Source organism: Crinia signifera, chromosome 6 (assembly GCF_055691185.1).
Source record: "Crinia signifera chromosome 6, ASM5569118v1, whole genome shotgun sequence".
Classification (NCBI taxonomy): Eukaryota; Metazoa; Chordata; class Amphibia; order Anura; family Myobatrachidae; genus Crinia; species Crinia signifera.
This window is the reverse complement of record NC_139222.1, coordinates 174,818,039-174,837,638: the sequence shown is the minus strand read 5'-3', so window position 1 is coordinate 174,837,638 and position 19,600 is coordinate 174,818,039. Positions and strand designations below refer to the sequence as shown.

The following is a 19,600-nucleotide window of genomic DNA, read 5'->3' as shown; positions in this document are numbered from 1 at the left end:
CCTATGTGAAGGGGACGGGCAGCACGAAACGCCGGGGGCGGTGGTTGCAGTGGCAAGGTGGGCAGTCTGCACAAAAAAAATACCTGGGGAGCGTGGGGTCCGAGCTGCGTGAAGCGCCTGTAGGTGCAGCGACGGAGCGGGCAGTCCGCAGTGTCCGTGAAGCGCTGAGTGACAGCGGCCTCTGATTGGCTGAGGGAGAGCACTCTCAGCCAATCAGGGACCTGCCTATCACTCAACGCTTCCCAGACACTGCTGACAGGCCGCTCCGCAGCTGCACCCACAGCCCTCAGGCACTTCAGTTAGCTTGGACCCCACGCTGCCCAGGTTTTTTTTTTTTCTCCTGCCCCCGCAGCCCCCCAGGAAATTTAAATGGGATAAATTGCAGTGGCCAATCGTAGTGAGCTTTCCCGGGCAGCTGTCAGGGGAAATTAGGTCCGATTTGTCCTTCGGACTATTCGGTCTAATGTATGGGGACCTTTCGATCCTCATTCTTTGCAAAAACTCATAGGTCCAGGAACATATCCTGCATCCGTTAGGTTTTCTCCAAAAAGATGGGCATTTTTCAGACTACAGTATAATTTGATAGCCTGAAAATGACCATAATGTGCGTTATTTGGTTGAAAAATTAGCTCTGGTTATTTGATGCCTACCATATTATTTAGCCCAATCATGTTACATAGGCTTTATATATTTAATGTATATATTCATATACAGTGTCACACCTCTTTCTGCTGCAATATTTGAACCAATCTTTTCATGTGTTAACAGGAAGGCGAAAACCCAGAGTTCATCGGCCGCGTTCTCCAATATTTGAAGAGAAAGATGTCCCCCCTCTGGAGTTTCCCAAGTCCTCAGAAGACTTGCTTTTGCCTAGTGAGCACTTAATGAACGTTATAGCAATCTATGAGGTGCTGAGGAACTTTGGCACAGTCCTACGGCTCTCTCCATTCCGCTTTGAAGATTTCTGTGCAGCTCTTGTGAGTCTTGAACAGTGCACATTGATGGCTGAAACACATGTGGCTCTTCTCAAAGCTGTACTCCGAGAAGAGGACACCTCAAATACTACCTTTGGACCCGCTGACTTAAAAGACAGTGTCAATTCCACCTTGTACTTGATTGATGGCATGACATGGCCAGAGGTCTTGCGAGTGTATTGTGAAAGTGACAAGGAATACCACCATGTGCTTCCCTTCCAGGAGGTGGATGATTACCCATATGGTCCCATAGAGAGCAAAGTGCAGGTTCTGCTTTTCCTCGTTGATCAGTTTTTAACCACAAACATGGCCCGTGAAGAGTTAATGTCAGAAGGCGTAATCCAATATGATGACCACTGTCGCGTGTGTCATAAACTGGGAGACTTGCTTTGCTGTGAGACATGTTCTGCTGTTTACCACTTGGAGTGTGTGAAACCACCCCTGGAGGAGGTTCCTGAGGATGAGTGGCAGTGTGAAGTGTGTGTGGCTCATAAAGTGTCTGGCGTCAATGACTGTGTTGCTGAAATCCAAAAAAACAAACCCTACATAAGGCACGAGCCAATTGGATATGACCGCCAGCGACGGAAATACTGGTTTCTGAACAGACGCATCATTATGTAAGTAAATTGTGCCTTTTAATTGCATAAAGCAGAAAATAATTTGTTGCTGGGTAGTGTTATCACAGCTGAATGCTAACAAATATAATTTAATGGCACTAATGAATGATGTTATACAAAACTAAAGATTTAAGGGGGGGGGCAGATTTATTAAGCTCGGTGAAGTGATAAAGTGTCTGTTTTTTATCACGGGCCAATCAGCTCCTAACTGAAGTTACAGGCTTGGTTTGAAAAATAGCAGGTAGGAGCTGATTGGCCGGTGATAAAAACTAGACACTTTATCACTTCATCGAGCTTAATAAATCTACCCCTGAATCTTTTCCACTCTAATACAGTGTGTAGATATGAGAAATCACTACACAGATTACAATTTTGACGAAGCAGATACATTTTGGGCAGGACCTGATTTGAATGTTCCAATATTCTATGTGATTTGCTGCCGAATATTAAATTCAGCGCAATGGAAAGAAGATCATGGAGCTATTCAAATCGGCATGCTTCTCCAACTTAAGTGCTCCATCATGCTGCTGTTTGCGCAATGCTGTGGCACAAAGCAGTATTGTTGACCTAATTTTGTTGGATTTCTGCTCGCACCCCTGGAGGGGTGCCAATACAAATGCATTAGTCAGACTCCGCAATAGTCTGATTTGAATATCTCTGGGAGCTCCCTTTCTGAGCTATGCACAGCACACTGAATTAAATCGATGCTACTCTATTTTTTTTTTTAAGTTATGTAAATTAATATTTAAGTCGCAGGTTAAGCATAATGATGCATGGAGAGGGTCACGCATATCAGACAAGCCTATGTGCTCCCCACAACCTTGATACAGTTTTTTTTGTTGCTTTAGCCTGCATTGTGTTATGGTTTATTACATTGTGCCCCTTAGTACGCAAATAGTGTACTTGGGGGTGTATATGTGACTAGTCGATATGGAGGAAAAGTGAGCTGATATTGCTTTCCCGCTATGTATTACACTGGCTACGGGGCTGCTATCTAATACCCCTTTTACACCGAGGCAATAACCCAGATTTTTGCCTCGTGGACCCAGGTAAGCTTTGGTGTAAAAGGGGCCAACCCAGGTCCATTTACACTGGAATCCTACCCAGGTCCTGACCAGGGTGGAACACTGGTAGGACCCTGGGTAGTGGGCAGTGTAAATGGTCCCAACGCTGGTTTTGACATCCGGGAAGTGCTGAAAGGATACTGGAATCATGCAACACACTTTCCGGAAGTCGGTGCCATGCCTTCCACAGTGCGCTGCAGCGGCAAAAGACAGCAGCAGGGAAGGATGCGGCCACAAGCGAACAGTGCACACGGCTATTGGCACCCTTGCTACCTAGTGCTCTACAGACGGACATGCCACGGCTCTTTGCCAAACTAAGAAGCAGTGCTGACAGGCAGTACCGGGCCAAGAGCTTAAATGAGGAGTCACTCCAGTGACTTCATTTTTTTTATTTTGAGGGATATATACCTTACCTACAGCATTCATAATTGGATGCAGTATAATTTTATGTTCTTTTTTGGGGATGGGGCTGGGGGGGGACATGGGAGATGCTGCACTTTTATACCACAATGGGCGGTATTCAATGTGAATACCGGCGACGTGCAGCGAATCCTGTTTAGGATTCGCTGCACATTCGCCACTGGTCGCCGTGTTCCGGAGCCTCGCCGGCTCCGGTATTCAACAAGTCAGGGGCTCGCTGCCCCTGACCGGCGAATATGAGCTCCTGCGGCGAACGCCGCAGGGAGCTTGAGGACGGTGGCAGGCAGAGAGATGGAAGTCTCCCTGCCTGCCCCACAACGTTTGTGGGGGGGAGGTGGGCTCTCCGGGTGCCAGGCAGCACAGGCTGCCCCCCGGGGGTGCCAGCAGGGGACCGGGCATATTCACTACACCCGATCATGAATATGTAATGATCGGGTGAAGTGAATATATGAATATCTAATGAGCGGCTCGGCTCCGGCCCCCTGCTGGCTGGTCTGTGTAAAAAAAACACATTTTTTTTAAAATTAAATATATATTCATGTGCTTACAGCACATGAATAAAAATATCATGCCCCTCCTCAGAATAAAATTCCTGATTTTTTTTTACACCAATTGTAAAACACAAAACACTTTATTTTAAAAGTTCACCTTCCACTTTACCATAAAAAGATAGCGATTGCTACTCGGTGAATCATGGCGAAAAAAACCTTGAAATGTATTTGCCATCTGGTCATTGAATAGGGTGATTCACCATTTTAGTCAGAAATTCGCCTTACAGCACAAAATCGCCATAAAAACCTGGCGAATCAGCCTCATTGAATACCGCCCAATGTGTGCTTGAGCACTGAATAAAACTTTTTGAAAAAATATTTTACGAAACAAACCAACATTTTTCAATGCTAACTTTTCATTTCTATTTTAAATTATTAAGGGAAGGGGTACTTGTGTAGTTTCACGGCGCCACTTCCCTGCAGATCGCATCGTATGCAAATCGCATGCAAATATCGCATGCGATTTGCATATGATTTTGATCCACGTTGCGACCTGTTCATACCCCCACTATCCACGATGGCATGGAGTTGATTTTATAAAGTGTGGCAAGCCACCAAGCCCGAAGCGTGGCGAACGGAGATGGATTACTTGACGTTTTAAGCGGACCCACGCGGGGCTCGCTGCGCTCACCACCCTTTGTAAAGTCAACTCCATGCCAACGTGGATAGTGGGGGTATGAACAGGTCGCATCGCGGATCAAATCGTATGCAAATATTGCATGTGATTTGCATACGATTTACATACGATCTGGAGGCGCTGTGAAACTACACAAGTACCAGGGAAGGTTGTCTGGCAGTTTATCAGTCCTAAAATGGCCATTTTTAATGTCCTCCATAGGGAAAAGCAGGGCTGACCCAGGTTCATTATAAACAGAGCAGACCCGAGTCCGACTTGGGTCACAGTGCTGTGTAAATGGGGTATGAAGTTGGGATCGACCCTGTAAACTCCCGTGTTCAAAGACCAGGGTCCGACCAGGGATTTTGGTGTAAAAGGGGTATTAAAGATAACATGTAGATATGCTGCTGGCTATTTGAACACCATTCCAACAGGGCAATGGCACCGGAATATCGCACAGCAGGGACAGCACTGTCCCTGGTTGCTGCGAGTGCTGGCTATGTGCTGTAGGTGAAAACTTGCACATGCGTACTAAAGCCAGATGTGCTCGGGTGAAGTTTATACTATTCATGCTGCAGTCTACTGCTGCAATTGTGGTCTTTAGGTAACTTTTGTTATGAGTGACATGGATTGTACTGCAACTTCTCTTGCATCCACTAGGGGACACTGGAGGCTTGAGACAGTTGGGTATAGACATGTGGATAAGTGGAGCCAGCACTTTAAATTTAGTAGACTGACTCCTCCCCCTCTATGCCCTTACTCCAGACCAGTTTTAAAAATTGTATTTGAAGATTTCCAGTGAGGACAGGCAGACAGCTCTGCGCCTGTCTGCCTGCATCAAGGGATCTGCCAGGATCCTATTGCAGCTTTTTGAGGCTTGTACCGGGGTTCTCCAGATGCAGAGACCACTGTCCCTGGGGTGCACCTAATGCAGCTGCATTCATCTAGCATCCTGGTCCCCACCAGCTACAATGCCATCGGCCAGCATGGCATTAATACCATTTTCTCATTGCCGCCCCTGCAAAAACCCGGGTTTTTGGCAGGGCACAGATCATCTCAGCTCAAAGACTCTGTTCATACTGCACCTAAGACCCAGGAAATTCCTGAGTCTGCCCCATTCACACTGATTCCCTAGGCTGCCCTGCCAACAAGTGTGAGGAATCTACGAGCAGCTAATAATGGCTGGTGAAAGAGCAGCTTTGATTGTCCATATGGGCACCACCACTCTTCCTCTTCTTGAGATCATGCACCTTGGAGTACTTTTTACGAAGTGCTTTAAGTTTGTTCACAATCTTTTTGCCACAGGCAGACAGTATTTTTGATATGTTGTAGTACACGGTTGATTCCTTGACAGTGCCATTCACTTGCTTCTTTATTTCTTCCTCCTCTCACAGCCAGCAGCTCCAGCGTATGGAATCATTGGATAGACAAGCATTAGGTTGACACCACTTGGTTGATGTGACTGAAGGTCCACATGGCTGAAGGCCGGCAGGGTCATTAGGTCGACATGGGGAAGGTTGATAGTCGCAAGGCATGGCATGCTGGGATGTGTAGTTCATCAACTCCTGGAGGGCCGGTGTTGCCCAGCCCTGCCCTAGTGGATAGTAGGTCATGAAATAACGCCTGTCGGCACATGTCAGCTCAAAATAAGTGAAAAACCCCATGTCGACATTTTTATTGTCGACCTGCATGCTTGTCGACTTTCATACATGTCGACCAAGTCCATGCCTATCTAGTGACCATATCCTGCTCCAGCACAACCTCATCCCTCCATATGTCACTTGATCTCATTCCCCAATCAGCTTGCTTCTTCATGTCGTGTGTGAAAAACCCGGGTTGTGCCTGTTCACACAGGTGGACGGCCGTGTAATTCCCAGGAATAACCCTGCAAAAAATCTTTGTGCAATTGCAGGGGCATTACACCCAGGAATTTCATTCACACTGAGATACGACACTGGAAAGTACTGCTTGCCCTGGCACAAACCTGGGTTTTTGCAGCAGTGAGAATGGGGTATAAGTGAGTAGACCCTGCTTATCGGTTAGCAGGAAACCTGATGTTAAAATGCCGGCATGTTTAGGCGCGACTCCTGCTCCAAGCGGCCCCCAAGCTTTCTGTATAGCAGGAAGAGCACATGCAGCTGCCATTTTACATTTTAAAAAGAACAGGACAGCCTGAACAGGACTTCCAAGTTACTGTGGGAGAAAGAAATTATAGCATTTATAGATTTCTACTATCTGAACAGAGATAATAGGTGCCTGAGCTTTGAATTCTATAAATTGCTAATTAGGGAGTGTGTGACCGCTGCTCCTTTACCTCCTGCTTTCTCTAGCTCTGTCACTTCAATTTATTTTACTAAGCTCCTGTCTGTGTTGTCTTGCTACTGTATGGCAGTAGTAATCATGTCAGGCAATGAGGCGGCATCATAAGCTTCACAGAAGCTATTTGCATGCAAAAAAAGGTATTATCAAATTTACAGTCGCACATGTTCTGTGACTCCCGTGACCCTGGGGATTTTGTTTCCCAGGCAGCACCTCCTGTGCAACACCCAGCTCCAGTCTGGATGTCCCAGCTGGCAGTGATAATGTCTGAGTATCTTCTGAGCTGGCAGAAAAAGATAGATCTCAGAAAGCTATACTAGTACCCACAAGTGAGGACTACTGTGCATACAGGCATCTACTGTGGTACACTAGCATAGACCTGTGCCTGTTTAACTTAAGCACATATTACTACTGTATGCTTCCACTACTGTGAGCCTGTCTTGTAGTTTTGAGGGCTCCTCATATTTCCATATGTTTATATATGGTACTTGTGTACTAGCACGGCGCCCATCGCATCGCAGACCATATCGCATGTGATGGTATGCGACGCGATATCGGCCGATGTTGTACAATGGCATACAATTTAAAAATTGTATGCCATTGTATATGGCATACGATGCGATGCGATTATAAATTGTATAAGCACCCTAAATGGTGGTTACAATGGTTAAATGCACCCCCACGCCACCCCCAAGTATAAACGTGAACCCGAAGCGTGGCAAGCGCAGCGGTACGCGTCCTACGACCTTTTCATACCCCCACTATCCACGTCGGCGTGGAGTTGAGAATAGAAAGTGTGGCGAGCGCAGCGAGCCACCGAAGCGTGGCGAGCGGACGCGGATACCTTCACAGGTATCCGCGTCCCCTCGCGGGCTTCACAGGTATCCGCGGGGCTCGCTACGCTTCGGGCTCGCCACACTTTCTATTCTCAACTCCACGCCGACGTAGATAGTGGGGGTATGAAAAGATCGTAGGACGCGTACCGCCGCCCCTCGCGGGCTCGCTGCGCTCGGCACGCTTCGGGTTCATGTTTATACTTGGGGGGGTGGCGTGGGGGTGCATTTAAGCATTGTAAGCACCCATTAGGGTGCTTAAAAGCACCCATTAGGGTGCTTATACAATTTAATATCGAATATGAGTTAAAATCGCGTCGCTTTGCATGCCATCGGGTGTATGGCATGCGATTCGTTTAAAAAATCGGGCGACTAATTATCGGGGCGCCGTGCTAGTACACAAGTACCTTATATATTGGTGTGTATCCGCAGAAACATTATTCTTGAGCCTTATTAATATCTGGCTGTAATATCTGCAGACAAGACCCCTCTCATGTAGTGTGGTTATATTTTAATGTGCAGTCAGAACTGCCTTTGCTGGTGGGGGAGGCAGTTCTAGACTTGTCTGAACTTTTGGTGATCTGACACCATTGGTAGCTCCTCATGTAGTCTGGGGCTAATGGTTACACTTTTTTTGTTGAAGCTACAGTAAAGCTGTCGGTTTTGCTTGATTTCACCCAATTCCAGTGCACAGGGCAGAGAAATCTGTTGCAAATGGGCAAATCGCATCAGATCAGAGACCCCAAATTGCATGTGTTGCTCCTAGGATCTGTAGGATTTGACAAACTCTGGCAGCACTTGCTGGGATAGCATGCGATTATATCGCATTGAAAAGGACGGGTGGTTCAAGGAGCTTCGGCTTCTCGCTTTGGAAAAATCACAGTAATGTATGGGGGAACTTTAGCATACATTTGTACATGGCAATGCCTGCGGCTGTGTGTTAATGAAGTTAAGCTATTCTGCTTGTTTGTACAATTATCTGTCAAGAAGGTAAGCTGACAACTGTGAGCTTCTGCTCAGTGGTCTAGCCCTTGTTCAGACGCTTTGCAAAGTTTGGGTATGCTAGTCTTGGTTTCTCTAACATGCAGCAGGTGACACTGGAATCACATTGGGGTTTAGAGTTGGGACAGCTGGGAGCTAGGCACTACTAAATTGATTAGGGAAGGCTGCTCCTCCCCTCTAAGACCCATCAGCCCCAGTTAGAAAATTGTGCCCAGGGAGCTGGTCACGTTTTTTCCTGCTCCTGCAGGTTTTTTCACTGAAACAGCGCTGCTGTACAACTTAATATCCCCAGAGCCCTTCCCTGCTTATTTAAAAGCTTGGGTCCGGGTCTCCTGCGCCCCTGGTTCTTGGACCAGGCTGTCTGTCAGGGCCTCCCTAAAGGTGCCTGCCCATATATTTTTTTGTGCTCCTGCCAGCCCTACTCTGAAAGGGTCTGCCAGCCACTCAAGCAGTAGCAGCCCGGGTAAGTGTGGTCTTTTACTGTCCTCCTCCTGAACTGCCGCCGTTTTGTGCGGCTCACGGTGCCACCATCTTGGATTCATGCCCGCCGGTCCAGTGCTGTTTCTGCCGGCTCTTCAGCTGTGGGTGCCCCCTGTCCTGGTTGTCTGTCGGGCAGAGGGGTGCGGAAGTGGAGCGGGCAGTCGGCGGAGCGCTGGGCATGAGTGGGGAGGCGCGCGCTGCGGCACCATTGCAGAGACGCTGCCGGAGGGGGAGAGAGAGTGAGTGTATAGGCTTTAAAGCCTGAGACGGGCATGGCGCAGCCCATTGCTACAAGCTGCACACACACACACACACACACACACCATATTTAAGGTCTGCTCTTTTCAGGGAGTCACTGACATGGGTCTTGCAGATACAGGGCAGATAATTGCCACAGGTTCCAGATCTTATCGTATTTCCCCAGGCAATTCCTCTTGGTATACATAAATCGCTCATGAGATATGGTAGTGTTGACCAGAGCCACCCACATAGCATGGGACGGGGAGGAAGAACCCATCCAAGTTCTAGCTATACACACACGGGCCAGAGTAAACAGGGTATTTACATAAATTCTATGACATCTAGGGAGCAGCTCCTCCAATTCCAGTCCAAAGACACAAATGCGGGGATCAGCAAGTGGGACCTGTACACCTGTATCCCGGGCACTAGCCAAGACAGCCTCCCAGAAGGAGTGTACCTGTGGGCATTGCCATAGTAAGTGCCAGAAATCCGCATCTGGACTCTCACACTTGGGACACGTATCAGACCCAATACCCCCCCCATTCTCATTAATCTATGTGGAGTCCAATAGACCCGATGTAGGATATATAGCTGGATCTGTTGAAACTGTGCAAACGCCGTGGCCTCCCTGGGTGAGCCCAACATATGAGACCATTCTTCATCCTCAATGGGTCCTATATCCACCACCCATCTAGCCTGCAGGCCTTTCCCAGAAGGCTTTTACCTGCACTTCTTGTAATGTGAAGTTTTCCCAATATTCGGCAGATGGCAGGCCGTCGCTTTGTCAGATCTGCTCTGCGTCCCCCATGGGGTCTTTGGTGTCTGAGCCTCCTACTCCTCAATGGGCTTCCCTGCTTGCAGGGAACATGTCCAAATTATTGGCAGAATTGGCCGAGTCACGCAGGGCTGAGCCGGCGTGGGCTTCTACTTTGGCTAAATCTGTGGAGTCCTTAGCTTCTTCAATGAATAGGACCCAGAGACAGGCTTCCGTTAGCCAGAAGCGGCCTTTGCAGACTATGTTTCATTCAGATGATTCTGATGAGGAGCCTCCGTTTAGAGAAATGGAGGAGGGTGAGTGGGAGGAGGTGCAGGATGATCCAGTTGATCCGGAACCTACCGCCCGGCGGCATTGAAGCCCTTATTATTGCGGTTAAGCAGGTTCTTAATTTACCAGAGGAGCCTGTTCCTCAGCCGCAGGAACTGGACTTGTTTAGTCAGACAAAGAGGTCTGCTATTGTGTTTCAGTGGCCAAACCAGGATCAGCTTTTGGCTGCCTGGAGACACCCAGATAAGCGTTTTCAGATACCTAGACGCTTTCCATCGTTATATCCCTTAGCTGCTTTAGGCAAATGGGAGACTCCGCCTCCAGTGGACGCATCGGTGTCCAGACTATCTAAGAAGACGACTTTGCCGGTTCCGGGAGCATCTTCATTGAAGGATCCTTCGGACCGCAAGCTAGAGGCTACCCTAAAGACCATCTTCACGGCGGCGGGTGACCAGCTTAGACCATCTATCGTATCGGCCTGGGTGAACAAGGCCAATGCTAGATGGGCGGAAATGATCTTGGAGGGCTTGGAATCAGGTATGTCGCGTTATGAGATTGGTCAATTGGCAGAGCACATAAAGGAATCTGCAGCCTTTTTGGGCGACGCTGCTAAGGTTATCTCGCTTATATCTGCTCGTATCTCGGCCAACGCCATTTCCGCAAGGAGGGCGTTATGGCTGCGTTCATGGCAGGCAGATGCGGAGTCCAAGAGAGCAGTAGAAGGACTTCCATTCACAGGAGACATCCTGTTCGGACCGGAGCTGGATAAGAGGATTTTGCAGGCTACGGGGGGGGGGGGGGGGGGGGGGAGTCAGCATTACTTCCCTCAGCAACTCCACCAGCACATCATTATACGGGACCGTCTTTTCAGTCCTTTCATCTGCAGCAGTCCTTTCGTGGGAGAGGACGTGGGTTTCAGTCCTCCAGAGGCACTCGTGCTAGAGCCCGTCCTCACTCCAACCCTCGACCACAGGAGCCTAAGCCACCTCAGAAGCCGGTGGCATGACGGTTTGCCAGCTTTTGTGGGAGAACCTCAGGTGGGAGCTCGCCTGTTGGACTTCAGAACCCAGTGGTTCTCCCTTTCGGAGGATCCTTGGGTTCGCAGGCTTATTTCGGACGGATATCGAATCCAGTTTGACCTTCCTCCTCCCACGCGTTTTTTCACCACGGCTCTCCCCGTGTCTCAGGACAAGAGATCAGCTCTTCAGGTGGCGATAGATATCTTACTAAGGTCTCAAGTCATCATTCCGGTTCCGGCGACACAGAGAGGCAAGGGGTACTACTCAAATCTTTTTGTAGTGCCCAAGCCAGATGGGTCAGCCAGACATCCTAAATCTAAAATCCCTGAATCTTTTGGTATCATACCAACCTTTCAAGATGGAGTCGATTCTCTCGGTCATTGCATCCTTGGAGCCGAACGAGTTCATGCTTTTGTTGGGACATCAAGGATGCCTACCTTCAGGTGCCCATCTGGAAGCCTCACCAGGCTTACCTAAGGTTTGTCATAGGGAGGGATCACTTCCAGTTCAGGGCCCTGCCTTTTGGGTTATCGTCGGCGCCCAGGGTTTTCACAAAGACTCTGTCAGTCATTATCGCCTCTCTCCGACATCAGGGTGTGACCATAATACCATACCTGGACGATCTGCTCATCAAGGCGCCGTCGGTGGAATTATTGGAAAAACACGCGCATCTGACTGTTCAGCCCCTCGTCAATCTGGGATGGATTATAAATTTCAAGAAGTCCACTCTGACTCCTTCCAGGAGGATTCTGTTTTTGGGTCTGGTTGGACACCTCAGTTCAGAGAGTGTTCCTACCGGAGGACAAGATCAGTTCCATAATAGCGTTGACCCGCAGGGTTCTGCAACCGCGTCGAGTTCAGCTTCACCTATGTGTTCAGCTATTGGGGAAGATGGTGACTTCCTTCCCAGCGGTAACTTGGGGAAGATTTCATTCCAGACCGTTCCAGCTGGATCTTCTAAGGAATGGAGCGGGTTCACATCTGTATCCACACAAACTGATTCGGCTCTCTGCTCTGGCTCGTCAGTCCTTACTCTGGTGGCTCCACTCGGAGCACCTCAGGCAGGGACGAAGATTTGCCATCTGGGACTGGGTCCTCCTAACCTCAGACGCAAGTCTGAGAGGTTGGAGGGCAGTGGTGCTCGGTCTTCGTCTCCAGGGGAGATGGAACTTCAGAGAGAGTCAGTTATCCATCAATGTGTTGGAGCTACGCGCGATCCTCAATGCCTTGCTATCAGCACAGGAGTATCTTCGGGGAAGACCGGTGAAGATTCAGGCAGACAACGCCACAGCGGTTGCCTATGAATCGTCAGGGAGGCACGAGAAGCAGGATGGCCATGGCGGAGGTATCCAAGATTCTACAGTGGGCGGAGAACAGGCAGGTGATTCTCACCGCCGTGTTCATCCCGGGAGTCGAAAACCTGGAGGCAGATTTTCTCAGCAAAGTGGATCTCCATCCAGGAGAGTGGGCCCTACATCCCGAGGTGTTTCGGGAACTCACGGATCGCTGGGGAACTCCCGAGGTAGATCTGATGGCATTTTGGAAAAATCATCAGCTTCTGAGGTATGTGGCAAGGACAAGGGATCCACATGCCATAGGGACCGACGCCCTGGCAATACCGTGGAAATTCAGCTTCGTGTACCTGTTTCCTCCTCTTCCACTTCTTGGACAAGTTTTAAAAAGGTTGAAAAGAGAATCCGTTCAGGCAATCCTAATTGCCCCATTTTGGCCGCGCAGAAGTTGGTTTTCCGACATTCAACTTCTTCTGGCAGACGAACCATTTCCTCTTCCGCAGCGACAAGACCTTCTACAACAGTGTCCGTTCCACCATCAGAAACTGTCGTCCCTCCATTTGACGGCGTGGCTCTTGAGACCGAGGTTTTAAGAGCAAGGGTAATTCCAGGTTCAGTCATCCCAACGATGTTAAGGGCTCGTAAACCCTCCTCGGCGGCGCACTATCATCGCATTTGCCGTGCCTATGCAGACTGGTGTAGGTTTAGGGTTGGCCTTTCAGAACTTTTAAGTTGTCCAGGATGTTGTTATTTCTCGAAAGGGGTCTGGACGCTGGGCTGCGCTTGGGATCTCTGAAGGTGCAGATCTCGGCGCTATCCATTCTTTTTCAGAAGAAGGTAGCGCTCATCCCAGAGATCCAGACTTTATACAGGGGGTTGTACGGGTTCAGCCTCCGTTTGTCCCGCCGACACCCCTGTGGGGACCTAACCTTGGTCCTTTCTTTTCTTCAGTCCAGGACATTCGAGCCTCTAGAGGAGGTACCTTTTGAAGTTCCTTGTATGGAAGACAGTGCTATTGCTGGCTTTAGCATCAGCCCGCCAAGTATCTGAGCTCAGCGCTTTGGGCCTTATTCTGGTCGGTGCGGCCGGATCCGATTATGCGGCCAGGACCGTGCGTGCGAAACCCCGCCTTCCATATGGATCGCCAACTCCGTCCGTACGCGGTAAGAAGCTGGCCGAACGGACCGCACGTGTATTTTACACGGAATACGCCTCCTCCATCTAAGGGAACCTCCCCCATCATTCGATGGTCGCAGACCATCGAATGCAGGACCGAGTGCTCCACCAGCTCCCGCAACCTCAGACCACACGGACATTTCTCCGCGCAAAAGCAGGGATCTGGGCGGGCAACTGACATCCGGCGATGTCATATGTCCTCCCCCTACACGTGCGTCACGGCCGCATTACCATACGTACGCCCAGCGTTTGCATGGGAACGCCCATGAAACGCAGGGCGTATGCATATGGTAATGAGCACAAATAGCCCTTCACGCCCCTCTCCACCCCCTGTTCGGAGTGTTCACATATCATGCGGGATTTGGCCGTACGCCCCGCTCGCACATGCGCAGAGACGCCTCTGCACATGCGCAGACACAAAACATCGGCGGCCCGAACACACGCGGATATATCCGCACCGACCAGAATAAGGGCCTTTATCTTGTAAGGCACCGTAGCTTATCTTCCATGAAAATGGAGCGGAATTGCGTACTCATCCGTCTTTTATTCTGATGGTAGTGTCTAGGTACCACGTAACTCAGCCCATCGTGGTTCCTGCTTTTCAGAGTGATTACTCTTCTCTGTCTACATTGGATGTTGTTCAGGCTCTCAGGATTTACGTGTCGAGGACATCATCATCTATCCGGAAGTCAGATTGTCTGTTTGTCCTCTGACGCATTCCACAGAGGATGGCCTGCGTCAAAGCAGATTTTGGCTAGGTGGATACGTCTGACTATCTCACAGGCGTATGTTCAGGCGGGGAAGACCCCACCTTCAACCGTGAAGGCTCATTCTACAAGATCTGTGAGCACGTCTTGGGCGGCTCAAAGGGGAGCCACGGCTGCTCAGCTTTGCAGGGCAGCCACATGGTCATCAGTGAACACTTTTTTGTTCGCTTTTACCAGTTTGATACGTTTGCTTCTTCCTCTACGACATTTGGTCGTCTTGTGTTGCAGGATCCCCAGAGCTCTCCCACCCGGGGCATGGTCTTTGGAACCTCCCCAATGTGATTCCAGTGTTACCTGCTGCATGTTAGAGATAAGAGGATTTTGGTACTTACCGATAAATCCATTTCTCTGAATCAGCAGGTGACACTGGACGCCCTCCAAGCTCTGGGAGTTTTTCCTGCCTTTTGTGTTCTTTCGTGCAAGTTCGGTCATGTTTATATGTATGGTTTGATGAATGTTTGTTATCTGAGTTAACTTTTTGCTGTTACCATCTCCTTTAGTAGGACAATTTCCTAACTGGGGCTGATGGGTCTTAGAGGGGAGGAGCAGCCTTCCCTAATCAATTTAGTAGTGCCTAGCTCCCAGCTGTCCCAACTTTAAACCCAAATGTGATTTCAGTGTCACCTGCTGATTTCAGAGAAATGGATTTATCGGTAAGTACCAAAATCCTCTTTTTGGCTCTCAGATCGCTCTGGCTTCGTCAGTAGAAGGTGGACGTTGACTCTAAAAGAGCAGTAGAGGCTCTTCCGTTTAATGGCGAGTAGCTTTTTTGGCCCAAGCTTCCCCATGATGGATTTAGTCTAGACCTTCCTCAAAGTTCTGAGGGCGTCCCAGAGGTGGTTCTTCAGTGGCTTGAGCTACTACAGATTGAGGACAGGCCTTAGCTGTCTCAACTTACCCAGACCTAAAGCCTGTCGCCTGATGGGTTTTCTTTTCACCTGGGGGATTCCAGGGCACGAGTTTGTCTGCAGGACTTTATCAGACGACCGCATGCACGAGCCATCTGTACGAATGGATCTAGCAAACGCTAGCCTTCACTGTCCATAGGCATGGTGATTGACACACTGTGGTCGTTTTGGGGGCAGTAATGCAGTGTTTACTGGTGTTCCCTGGCCATTGGGAGAGAGGATCACTGACTACATCAGCGGCCTGCTTTTCGGCATGACCTTTGCAGCGCAGAGTCAGGCTAGACTGACTTGGCACTGCAAACAGAGTGGAAAATCATTTTGTAGTGAGTGCATTGCTGCAAATGCATTCCCAGCCGTGCATATAGGCGGGATCTCTTGATTACCGCAGTTGACCGCTCCTGCATCCAGGGGAGTTGGCTCTCCACCCCCAGGTGTTCCAACAGCTGGATCTTTGCTGGGGTCTTCAGATAGATCTGATGGTGCAATCACAAATTCTTTGCTATGTCTCAAGGATGAGGAATCAGGAAGTGGAAGCAATAAACGCTCTGACTTCTCTCTGGCAGTTTCAACTGGGTTATGCGTTTTGACCTTTTCTGCTGTGGTGTCCTTTCTTCAAACAAGTAAGAGGAGAGGATTCTGCCATAATCCTACTTGTAGCATCGGAGTGCCCTCTCAGAGCGGTGTACTTTGACCTTGGGAAGCTAGTCATAAAGGACCAGTGGCCACTTCCTCTCATGGAGGATCTTCTTTAACATGGTCTGTTTATCTGTCTGGACTTAAAGCAGCTTTGTTTGATGGCGTGCCTGTTGAGAAGGTGCTGTTACTAAAAAAAAAGGTTATCTCTAAGGTGGTAATTCCTACCATGCTCAGAACCAGAAAGGGAGATACCTGTAAACATTACTAACTTTTTTGGCTATTGTATGTGGCTTGGTGTGGGTGACAACAGGTAGCAGCCATTGTTCAGGTTGCCCAGACTTCCCCATGAAGATAGAGCAGAGATTTTCATTAGGATGCCAACTTGGCCATTCGGTGTTGTAGGGGTCTTATCCTCCCCCTCCCCCCCGTGATGGAAGCTTTGACACATCCCACCATCATAAGCCTCCAGTGTTGCTTAGTGCAGTGATTCTCAAACTTTTTTGAATGCCAGGACCCTGGTGTATCGGAATTCTTTCCCTAGGTTAAAACTTTCTTATTGAGAAATTTAGGAAAAAAATATTGAGTAGATTGTGTTTATATGTCATACTTAGGTTTATTTATTTTGGGAGGGACAGCATTCACTTCAGTTTGTCCACTCAGTTCATGATTGGCAGCCACCAGCACTGGTTTTGCCTATTGCAATGATTGATAATATTTGGCATTGGTCTTGGACCAGCAACCTGGGGCACTCCTGCAGGGGTCCCAAGACACCCCAGGGTGGCACGGCACACTGTTTAAGAACCACTGGCCTAGTGGATGAAAGAGAAAAAAGGATTTTGGTATGATAAATTCCTTTCTCTGATTTATCTGGGACATTGGATGCACACCCTGCTCTGCCCTTGTCATGCTATTGTGTGTAAAGGTGTCCATACACTAGAACGCTCTCTGGCCCAAATGCACAATTTTGACGGGTCGTATGATGAGTTGTATGCACATCGTGTGCAATATCATTACGATGCGCAGTTACGCGGGCCAATCCTCAGATTTTACGTGCTGCACGTATGATCCATCAGCTTTCCTTTTGGTCGTAAGCAGATCTATGTGCTCGTTCCATCGTACTTAAGACCTACAAATGATCAGATCGTATGGCCAGCTTAAGGGTTGTCTGTGTTTAGATCCAGTGGTGGGCCTTCACATCAATTCCATCTAGCATTCTCACAGCAGGAAGCTATGCAGAAACAGCACATGCATTTTATTAAGTAGCTGTTCTACAATTCTCTACATACCTGTGTTCCGTCTGTAGTTTGCTGCACTGTTGTGGGGGGATGGGCAGTGGGCACATTGTCAAATCTACTGTTTCATCCACTCTGCAGATTCCTCAGTTGCTGCTGCAATAGCCCCTTTATTCTGATCGCTATTAGTATACTTTATAACGCACAATAATTGCTCTTTTTTCGGAACGTCATGTGCTATATGTAACCTTGTTGGGGTTTTCACTTCTCTGGTTCATTCAGTGATGGTTTTTAAAAGGTTCAGTAAACTGATACTTGCCTTGAGCCCAGCACTTTGCTCAGATCTAGCTGTTATATGTTTAGAAGTTAATCTGTAATGTCACTGAAAAGAAGTGTCATGAAACATTTACTGACAAGCATATATGCACATCTGTGCTAGTCTGTCTGTGCTCGCAACAATGTGTACATGTTACCTTGCTTTTTTCTATGCATATCCAAATGAAAGGTTGCTGAAAATATACATAAACTTTTTTTTTTTAGTGGGCATGCACATTACACATGTCTGTTATCTACTGAGGAGAAATTCAGTTGTTTTGTGGGTGTCAAAATTTTATGGGTACTCACCTGAGCTATTCAGTAGTCCTCCTTTTAGGTTTAGCCTCACAAAGGTGTTAATTTAACACTGTGTGCAGTGAATAGCCTCGGGAGGGAGCACCCTCAGCTATTCTAATCAGTGTTCTGATAATTCCGACTAGTGGATTTCTGTTTGCACCTGTCCTGGGGTTCGGGCAGATATCCAACAAAACTAGGGAGGTGCAAACCACAGCGCTGCATGGCATCTAAGTCGGGAAATGATGCTACTTGCGAATAAACGCCAACAAGTACCGGCACTCTCCAACTTACCAGTGCTGATTTAAATTGCTGTAAGAGCTCCTTCCTGGAAATTTTTACGCACACCGTATTGAATTGACCTCTAAGTGGTTAAGCCTGTCTGATGTCCTGGAGTTTATGCAAACTTCATCTTGCTCCTCGGGTGGCTGCGAGCTGAAATGTTGTCGGGTCCCCCGTGCTGCATGTGTGCACTAATTCAGTGATTGAATTCCCCCTAAGCAAACACTCCCAATTCATTAATAACAGTTTTGGCGTAGTATGAAGCAGTGATAAAAGTCAAAAAGTGTGCCACGGCAACCAAGGAGCGGCTATGTATAATTAGAGTGCATCTGATGAATGTTACTTCAAAGCTGATTGGTTGCCATGGCACACTTCTCCACTCGATTCACTACTTTATACATCTGCATCCAAGTCTGTTGAAGTGTTACACACTGATTATTCGCTCATCTTCTGAAGTAATTATTTTCTTTGTAGAGAAGAAGACACTGAAAAGGAGAAGTGCAAGAAGATTTGGTACTACAGTACAAAACCACAGCTCGAGGAGTTAATGGATTGCCTGGACAAGACCTGCTATGAAGCTGACCTCTGTAAAACTCTAGAGGACCTACGTGATGAAATACATCGGCATATGGACATAACCGAAGAGCTTACAAATAAAGCAAAGGGAAACAATCGATCCTATTTATCAGTGGTCAACGGTATGAGCTTGCTGTGATGTATAGTAGTAGTAGTAGTAGTACGTTTATTTATAAGGCGCCACAAAGTGTCCGCAGCGCCGTACATAGCAAACAAAAAACAAATTACAAGGTAACGTACAGGGTGTGTTGAAAAATACAGTATAAATAGGGGTATAGCTGCTAGAACTAAAATCAGCATCAGTTCAGAAGTAGGTGTCAAAATTGTCGAGGAGACTGAGGATGAAGTAGAGGAAGGGAAGCACAGGTGAGGTAAAGAGGTAGGGTGAGTACGTGAGGAAGGAGGACCCTACTCATAAGGGTTAACATACTAAAAGGAGGTGGGTGGACGAAAGAAAAACAATAGGAAAGTAGGAACGGATGGGAACGGAGGCAGGATCGGAGGATCAAGAGGTTAGGAGGAGGGATAGGCTAGTCGAAAAAAGTGGGTTTTGAGGGAGCGCTTGAAGGAGGTAAGGGAATCAGAAAGCCTGATGGGTGGTGGGAGGTTGTTCCAGTGCAGGGGGGCAGCGAGAGAGAAGTCTTGGACACGGGAGTGGGAGGGGGTGATTAGGTGAGAAGTCAGTCGGCGGTCAGCGATGGAGCGAAGAGGACGGGAGGGAGTGTGGATAGAGGATATTTTTTTTTATATTGCTGATGGAGAGCAGTCAATGTATTCCATTCTGGAAATATACCTTTTTTACCCCTCCAATTATCTTACTATCACATAACTGTGATGATGCATGGTAGAGTGCAGGTATATAAGCTCAATATGATTGTACAGCAAATGTTCCCTTTATCTCAGTCCTTATTTTACAAGATGGATCTTACATTTAAGACATAG

General features: G+C 48.2%; 1 protein-coding gene across 6 annotated transcripts in view; it reads left to right on the top strand.

The window, feature by feature from the left end:
* BPTF (bromodomain PHD finger transcription factor) overlaps window positions 1–19,600 on the top strand; it is a 96,851-nt gene that overhangs the window by 10,599 nt on the left and 66,652 nt on the right. For all 6 annotated transcript variants that reach the window (XM_083148183.1, XM_083148186.1, XM_083148184.1 and 3 more), the window contains exons 2-3: window positions 769–1,591; window positions 18,557–18,780. In XM_083148183.1, coding sequence (XP_083004309.1) covers window positions 769–1,591; window positions 18,557–18,780 — 1,047 coding nt within the window. The remainder of the gene's footprint in view (window positions 1–768; window positions 1,592–18,556; window positions 18,781–19,600) is intronic.